This window comes from Anoplopoma fimbria, chromosome 18, assembly GCF_027596085.1.
Source record: "Anoplopoma fimbria isolate UVic2021 breed Golden Eagle Sablefish chromosome 18, Afim_UVic_2022, whole genome shotgun sequence".
In the NCBI taxonomy this organism is placed as follows: Eukaryota; Metazoa; Chordata; class Actinopteri; order Perciformes; family Anoplopomatidae; genus Anoplopoma; species Anoplopoma fimbria.
Window position 1 is genome coordinate 12,861,660 of NC_072466.1, and position 9,107 is coordinate 12,870,766.

The 9,107-nt window shown below is 40.4% G+C and overlaps 1 protein-coding gene across 1 annotated transcript; it reads left to right on the forward strand.

Annotated features, from left to right (window-relative positions):
• The first annotated feature begins 1,091 nt into the window (after window positions 1-1,091).
• On the forward strand, window positions 1,092-7,536 carry slc35b2 (solute carrier family 35 member B2). Its single transcript, XM_054618591.1, has 4 exons — window positions 1,092-1,315; window positions 3,487-3,674; window positions 3,775-3,935; window positions 5,167-7,536. Exons 1-4 carry the CDS (start codon window positions 1,296-1,298, stop codon window positions 6,097-6,099), a joined length of 1,302 nt encoding a protein of 433 aa, XP_054474566.1. The 5' UTR covers window positions 1,092-1,295; the 3' UTR covers window positions 6,100-7,536.
• The last annotated feature ends 1,571 nt before the right edge of the window (window positions 7,537-9,107 follow it).

Below are 9,107 nucleotides of genomic sequence, written 5' to 3' on the forward strand. Positions count from 1 at the left end.
AAACTTCACTCCATTACAAATAAAAGTCCTGCATTGGCCTTTTTAAATCAGACATGTCATAACAAATAAAATGGCAAAGATGTGCATTCCATTTAGAAGTGTAAATTATAGCTCATGCTCACTCAATGGCTTTGCTTACTTTAACGTAACAGAGCCATCATTAAAGGTATCAGCTACACCTGTGCTTTCACTTTCAGTGCTTTGTCTGCTGTGAAAAAAATCTAATTTAAATTGTTACTTATGTACATTATACTGTCAACTAAGTATCCAAAGTAATGAAACTCATTGTGCAAAATTAACACTTTTATTCTACTGTATTCTTATCTTATTACTTCTCTTGCCTTGTTATTTTTAATTAATTAACTTTTTGTTGGGTAGTGTCTACAACTTCAACTATTTCAAAATGCTTGGAGTGGACCTGTTGGATTGGCCCTTCAGGGCACAAAGCCAAAAGTGTTCCTGAAGTTTTGACCTTTGTTTTCTGATTTACAGTATACTAGTTTCCTCAATTCTGTCATTGCTTGAAAGCTTCTGACTGTCAGCTTCTGAGGAGCACAGGGAGGCAGCAGCGCCAGGTAAAAAACATTGCCTTTAACTGAACATAAACATACAAAATGTTCCACCTTGTGTTTACCTACAGTACCAGTCTAAAGTTTGGACACACCTACATTGTAGATTAATATTGAAGACATCCAAACTATGAAGGAACACATATGGAATTATGTGGTAAACAAACAAATGCTCAACAAACCAGAATGTTTTATATTGTAGATGCTTCAAAGTAGTTGAACGAGAAGGTGTGTCCAAACTTTTGACTGGTACTGTATCTGACCCATTTCCCTCTACCTAACTAGTATGTATTTCCCTGATTTATTATGTCTAATGTATTTTTTCTGTATACATTTCATTAATGCATTTTGTACATCATTTTGACTTGCTTTTGTGTATGAAATGTGCTCTACAGTTAAAACAGATTCGCCTTGCAGTTACTCCTCCACGCCGACAGGGGCGCCGTGTGGGCGCTGTTCTCCATCTACGGCATCCTCTGGTGTTGACGAAAGAGAAGGGGGGGCTTTTTCCTGCTCAACTGTACCAACCGGAACCAACACATCGGCCATTGAGGAGGATAAGTTGAAGACATCAGAGCTAAAAGCGGCAGGTCCGAAGGAAAGACAAACCTTTACTACCACAACAGCTGCCGGTTTCGTGCGGCTTCATGCTCTGCTACTGCGGGGACGTTTGATTGTGTCGGCGTGTGTGCTGCGCCGGGTGCCGGGCCACAGAGAGTGGGGAAAATGCCATCTTTATCATGGAGGTAACGCTGGAGACCAATAGTAACGTTAGCCAAGTGTAAGAGATGATGATGATGAGTTCTAGGTGTGGACGTGCTCGGCTGACAGCTGACCTACATGCCATCTCAGTTATACTCTGTTATTTTTAATATGATTGAATACAATTAATTAACATATGTTGATAGCTGTGACCCTATAATGTATAGCATTTAAACCTCTAACTCAAACGTAGTTACCATATTTGTTTACACTCATCAAAATACTGTACAGGATAATGTGATTAAAGCACTGCAGTGGCAATAATGCTGAAAGTCCTTTACAAGCAGGATAATCTGATGGGCCACATCATTTGGCTCAACACCAGTTTGGCTTGTTTTCCTTCCCACTAATGTTCACTATGAATATATTTATTTATTTATTTATTTAACACCTTAAGCAATATTATTAATTCATATTAATATTAACTTAGCTTAGTTGATATGTGGGACTGGTAAACAAGAAGTGCTCTTTTATTTTAGATTCACTCCATATTATCTTCTTACAAACAAAAGCACTTTTTCACTCCTCAGGTACATTTTTTTTTTTTTTTTTTTTTTGCAGTTGTCTCTGTGTGCTTGTGGTGTGATAGCCTGTGGGTTGGCCGCCCAGCCGATGCAGTGCATTCCTCCATGTAATAAGTTGCTTGTTCAGAGCCCAGGTCTCTCCGGAGTGGACTACTGGCTGGCCAGGCCCCGGCAGAGTCCCACACAAAGAGGCTCTGTTTGAGTCAGGCTCAATGCCCCCCTGGGATGAGGCCCTGGCTCACTTTGAATGGGGCACAAACTCAGTGCCACGACAGCAAGGAGCACACCTTTTTCATGAAAAACTAGGGTTTCGGCACAGGTGTGCTTGATTTATCAAATTTACTAAAGATGCATGGGTATGCAGCCAATCTCGTTTTTCATGTCTAGTTTAACAGGTTGCGGTTGTTTTAAGTGATTCCCTACCTCCCATACAATCATGAAGAAAGGATGGTAATGGTAGTATGACATACTTAGCTTGTGAAAGCCAAGCCCCCGGCAATAGAGCTGGGCTGTGAAGCAATTTTGGCAAAAAAAAAAAAAAAAAAAAAAAAAAAGTTACTGCTGGTTATGTTGCAGATTCAAACTTTACTCACAAAATATAACAATTAAAATAGTATGCATTATTATTCATAAAACTGTCCAGCATCATAGAATATAAAGTTCCACATTGCACAGACATTAAGTACATTTAGGTACAAAGTCCTGCCTCTTTTTCACTCTGCACACAAAAAAAATGGGATGCAGTTTTATTGTGCTGTATTAATAGCTTACTTAATAGTTTTGAGTACTGTTAATAAAGGCTATGTTATTATGTAACTTTATTACGTTTTCATGCAAGAAGGTAACCGTTTAGATTCCCAATATGGGGTCCGTTTATTCAAATAATGCCTGTTTGGAAATTTGCTGCAATCCCCTTTGGAGATGTGAGAGCCAATAAGGGATGCCTTGACTGCCCGGTTGGCATACTTCAGTGAACCTATGGTGACAACTGTCTTGGGAAAAATCATACATACTCATTCTGCGGAAGAAATGCTTGACAGACAGACATGCATTCCTTGCTTTATAGTTAGATTGTAAAATGTCTTTCCATGTCAGCACCTTCAGGTTTGTCTGCTTCAAGACAAGAAGCAATACAAGACAAAGTCAGTTTGATTTTAGAACAATTTGCTTGGTTAAAAAAAAAATTGTGGGGACCTTTTTGTAAAAAAAAATCAGTCATTAGTTTGACAAGGTACAGAATACTACATAAGTTTCTGTCTCTGTTTTTTTCTCACTTGATGTTAGCTGCAATGTTTACTGTTTTGGACTGCAGAAATCTTTATGTTGAATGACTCATGTTGTATTGTATGTTTGTATGTTGCCTTTTCTTTTTTAAATATATTGTTTCTTGCCTCTTTGTCGCCATTATTGATTACAGATAAAAAATAATTTTATTTTTACAATTATACAATAAATTGATTCCAAGGGATTTATTGGGATTGTATCCATCGAGTGTGACGATGAAGGACGTATCATGAAATGGAGCTGAAATACCAACAACTTAACTTGTTGAGAAATAATATGCTTAATATTTTGTAGTTTTTTTTCTGTTGACAATGTGGCCTGATATACCTTATTGTGTTACCCTGCAGGGTTTTCCCTGCAGTTGTGTTGCTTCTCATCCCTTCCATTGTGGCTGCTGATGAGGTGTCACTACTGGAAGGCTGGCACGATGTTTGGCTCTTCCGCTTCCTCGTCAACGTTCTGGGATACTCCACCATCATCATCCCCGGCTACTTCCTTATTAGCTATTTCAAGCGCACCAATTACTTAGAAACAGGTTTGGCCTTGTGATACAGACGTCTAATTTGGAGTTCCTTCCTGACCACCTTGATCTCAAGTTTAATCATTACTCTTTTATGTATGTTTTTTTCTTTCAGGTAGTGGGTTTTGTTTCCCTTTCATAAAGACCTGTGTGTTTGGCAGTGAGGCCAAAACAGGATTGTTGGATGACGTGTCACTTGCACCGAGGAACGAGGGTGATTCAGGCTCGTCAGTCAGACAGGTCGTCAAATTAATCTTTTGTGCTGCCGGACTTCAGGTGGGAATCCCTCTACCGCATGTGGTCTAATCCCTTTAATAGCATGCACTGTTTTATTCTGTTTGTGCAGCTGTGGGAGAGTTTTTTTATGTTTGTTTTACGGTTTGCTCTGCTCTCAGTTGACACGCAATTTTTAAAAAGATGCTTAAGTGAAGTTTGTATAAAGGGAGGTGCTGGCACACTGGTACGAGCCCGTGACTTCCCCATCTACAATATTGGGCGCTATGTCAAAGGTTAGGCCTATCTTAAAGCTGTACTCATCAATATTTTTATCTTAACAATGGACCAAATAGCCACACGTAATGTGACAGGGGTCACTTGTTGTGCAGGCACCCTCAGCTCTATGGAGTGTTTTATTGTAAACCACCTGCCCAGCACCAAACAGCTGACACATAAAGTTAAGCGATGAACTTCATGGAACATTAAGTGGCTAGGGAGCCAGAGTGAAGTTTGTGGAGACCAAAACAGAGCTTCAGGTGGCCTGAAAAAAACTTTAAATAAATGATTATGAAGCTCCACTTCTGTTGAATGTGTAAATAGGAAACGGTTTGCCAACACGCTCACCAATACTAAACTCACACGCCATATGTATGTTGACTGAGTGATAGTCACTGTTATCATTCGTCCTCTTCATACTGGTCATGAGGCGATCCCGTCCCAATGTGACTACTCTTTGAGAGCTTGGGGACAAAATCCATGGTCCTTGTTATATACAAAAATGCACTCTAAAGTTCTGCTGTTAAAGTTTCTTTTTTTGACTGCATTGCCGCAAAAGTGTAGTAGCTCCCTGAGCGCTGTGGCTTTAGTAAGCGTGAGTCGCCACCTCCGCCGTAGCCATATCCAGAGCCTTTGAGAGGCAGTAGTTATGCTCTCCATTGTTTAGCACCTTTTACGTTCAAACCAAATCAAATTGATAACTTAAAAAGCTTCTCTCTTTTAGTACAAAATTCCTTCTTTTTGTTTCCCTGGACAGCGTTCCCTTGTAAAGCTATGGGACAGGGATACATCCTGGTACTTACATGTAGGTTTGTTGACAGGACATGACACCCGCAATGAACCAACATGCGACTGCCAGTATGAAGCTATATTGATGAGTACAGTGATGCGTTAGTAAGGGATCACTTCACAGCCATAAATAAGCTGAACCACTCAACTTTTTAACGCTAGTGCTTCTGCTAAAAAAATATAACATGAAGTACACTCTTGAAAAAGTCGGTTTTCTTATTCTCAGGTATCGTACCTGACATGGGGAGTCCTGCAGGAGAGGGTGATGACACGTTCGTACGGAGCCACGACTCCAGAAGATGAGGGTGAGAAATTCAAGGACTCTCAGTTCTTGGTCTTCATGAACCGTATCCTGGCTCTGACCGTGTCGGGACTGTGGTGCCTTCTGTTCAAGCAGCCTCGCCACGGAGCACCCATGTACAAGTACTCCTTCGCCTCGCTCTCCAACATCATGAGCAGCTGGTGCCAGTACGAGGCCCTCAAGTACATAAGCTTCCCCACTCAAGTCCTGGCCAAGGCCTCTAAAGTCATTCCTGTCATGCTCATGGGTAAGATCGTCTCCCACAAGAGCTACGAATACTGGGAGTACTTAACCGCCGTGCTGATCTCGGTGGGTGTCAGCATGTTCCTGCTGTCCAGCACTCCCACCAGTCACCCGTCCACCGTCACCACCTTCAGCGGGGTCGTCATCCTTATCGGCTACATCGTCTTCGACAGCTTTACTTCCAACTGGCAGGACAACCTGTTCAAGTACAAAATGTCGTCGGTGCAGATGATGTTTGGGGTAAACCTGTTCTCCTGCCTCTTCACTGTTGGCTCGCTGCTTGAGCAGGGTGCCTTTTTTGACTCGCTGGCCTTCATGACACGCCACACCGAGTTTGCCTTTCATGCCGTGTTGCTGTCCGTGTGCTCGGCATGTGGCCAGCTCTTCATCTTCTACACCATCAGCCAGTTTGGTGCTGCAGTCTTCACCATCATTATGACCCTGCGACAGGCTATCGCCATCCTCCTCTCTTGTTTCCTCTACGGTCACGCAGTCACCATAGCAGGTGGATTTGGTGTTGGGGTAGTTTTCTTAGCACTTTTCTTACGGGTGTACGCACGTAACCGCATGAAGGCAGGTCGGCGGGCAGCACAGCCGATCGGACAGAAGGTGTAGCACTCCAAAGTCGCGCCAAACTGGGAACTGAGACCACGTTTTCTGTGGAGCTTTTTGTCTATTTGTGTGTATCTATCGGGTTGGTTTGTTTGTTTTTTACTGTTCTTTTCAATTGGTTTTTAGTTTTTCTTAACGATGGTACAGAAAGGGATTTTGAAATTTTGACTCTTACACCAAGATGCCCCCAAGGGGTCTATGTGATTTGTCAAGTCAGCAGTCACAGAAGTTTTGAGTGCCTGTAAGATTGTCTTATACACGAGTCCCAGACCATAAACTTTGCAAACTGCCTCTTCACCAATATCACACTGAAACAGAATATTTTTCCTACACTACCGTACGTGGCTTGTGCAGCCAAATGAAAAATTCTAAAAAATGTTGTTCATTTTCAAACATTAAATGACTTAAAGGACTAGTGTGTAGGATTCAGGGGGGGATCTATTGGCAGAAATTAAGCATGATATTCAATATTATGTTTTCATTAGTGTATAATCACCTGAAACTAAGAATCTTTGTGTTGTGTTAGCTTAGAATGAGCCATTCATATCAACATAGGGAGCGGGTCCTCTTTCACAGAGCCCGCCATGTTTCTGCAATAAACCAGAACAGACAAACCAAACACTGGTTATAGAGAAAGCCTTCTGCGTTTTTTACATCAGAAGTGGCATTTTGAATTTTAACTTTAATAGATTCCATAAAATCTTACACACTGGTCCTTTTTAAAATGTATCCCAAACATTTGAACAAGACTTTCACTTTCAGTAATGACGAAACTTTCTATTTGTTGAGTTATCTTTCAATCACAATAGCCAATAGCTTATCTCACTCCTCCATGTTGGAGAGCAGGGGTTTTTATGTGGGAATTTTATCTTGTAAAGCTATAAAAAATAGCCTGAAAACATTGTGCACACTGTTTATTTTAAGGTATATTAACATATTGCAGAGGCTACCATCTGTAATAGAGGGTAGTAAACAACAGTTTGCGTAATAAAGAGCGCACTTATAAATTGTATAATTTTATCCCAAGATCAGTGAACCAAATGCTGCTGTGGGTACTTTTTGCACGGCGTTATTTTAAAGAAAACATTTTTTGTTGTCCTCTCAACACAGATTTTACTTAATACTTTAACTTTGGGCTAAAAAGTCTTGTAAATATATCTTTTAGTCATTGTTTATTTCCAACTTGTCTGTCGTGTACTTTTGTAAAAGAACTGCTTCATGTGTTTTCACCGTCACATGTGAATGTTTGAAAGAACACTGAATGGATGATGATGAAGATGATGATCATTGCCGTCATAAGGATGTGAAGATAATGTTGGCCAAGTGGGGATTTTGCGGAACAGAATGCATACAAGGGAAGTGCAATCTTACTGGTACCTTTTTTTATTATTCTACTATTTCCTCTGGTAACTGGATTAATAATAAAACATATTAAATTAACTTAACACTATGAAGTGAAGAAGTTTGATTTTACTGTTTCACAGTGCTTGTGCTTCAGAATTTGGCTCATGGTTAGTGCTGTTTGCTTTGCAGGTAATACATTGACCGTGTTAATGTAGCACCATTCATACGCAAACTGCAACTCAAAATGCTTTACATGTATGTAAAGTGAAGTTAAATTTAAAAAAAAGCAGATAGAATAACAACTCAAAAATTATTTCAAAGATTTTGCGGAAGTAAATACGATTTAATAAAACAAGGCTAAAAGTATTCAGTCATTCTAGTAGCTCTGGCTGTAACACTTATTGTAACCATTACATTACAATCATTTAGCAGACGCTTTTATCCAAAGCGACTTACAATCAGTAGTATATTACATATCATTCACCCATTCACACACTGATGACAGGCTACCATGCAAGGTGCCACCATCAGACTCTAACTAACATTCATGCAACATCCAGTTCACACCGATGGCAAGCCTTCGGGAGCAACTTGGGGTTAGGTGTCTTGCCCAAGGACACATCGACTGCCGAGGCCGGGTATCGAACCACCTGATGGTCACGCTACATGAAAAGTCCCGGGATCACCAAAGTCATTAGGATTTTAGTATGTACAAAAGTTATGGCAGTAAAACCAACAGATGATTTATTTTATTGGACCAAAGTTGGATGGACTGAAAGACTGACAGTGCTAATGTGCAAAGCTAATGTGGCTAAAAATGGCAGCACAGTAGAAGAACGCATTATAGCTGTAATTCATTGACTGACGTTTAAGGAGTTCAGTGTATTACAGTAGTAAGCCTAGTTGTAGTAAAAGCATACAAAAACCTCTCTGCAGGTCTAATCTGCTTGGCAATATTGTTGCAATAATAGGCTGTTTTAGTTATGTTCCTTAAATGTGGCTAGAAAGCTAAATTACTCGATCATAATACCCTGATGTCTTGCCTGAGGTATCGTGCTAAGACAGTGTAGTAAATTCTATGCACAGTTTCTTTCTTTGCTTTGTTGTTGCTCAATAACTAGAATCTTAGTTGGAGGAAATTTGGGGTTATGCATAAGTGGGGCTCTGGTCCATGAGATGACCATCTATATAGTGTCGGGTGTCATCTGCAAATAGGTTTAAGTAGAAGTAGGTTTTCCTCCCTGACATTTCTCTCAATATTACTTCCACGCTCTCAAATCTTATCAAGAAAAAACAGCATGTTATTTTCGAAACAAACATCACTGAGTGTCTCTTTGCATTCTACACTAATTTATAAACCAGACCACTATTATGATTCACTTAACATCAAACTGAAGACAGTATTTGACTGTGTAGTGCAAACATTTCCCCTTAGTTTATCAATCTCACAGCTACTCGATGGGGGAATTTCCCTGCACCTCTCATTTCTCAACGTCCTACACCCCATCTGGTTTGGAGTAGTGCGTCACAATGTTAGCGTCTCCATTCTTCTTTTCAATAATGAAAATGAAAAACAAGATATGGGGGGGATTAAAAAGACGCAGACATGGAGGCCTCTGGTTTCAGCCCCCAACAACCAGTCACTTGGGGCTCTCAATCTGACTGAA

Bases quoted from the DNA above. Each gene is read 5' to 3' on its own strand.
- slc35b2 (XM_054618591.1), top strand. From the start codon at position 1,296: ATGCCATCTTTATCATGGAG. The intron at 1,316-3,486 runs GTAACGCTGGAG...GTTACCCTGCAG, and splicing joins ATGCCATCTTTATCATGGAG to GGTTTTCCCTGCAGTTGTGT. The intron at 3,936-5,166 runs GTGGGAATCCCT...TCTTATTCTCAG, and splicing joins TTTGTGCTGCCGGACTTCAG to GTATCGTACCTGACATGGGG.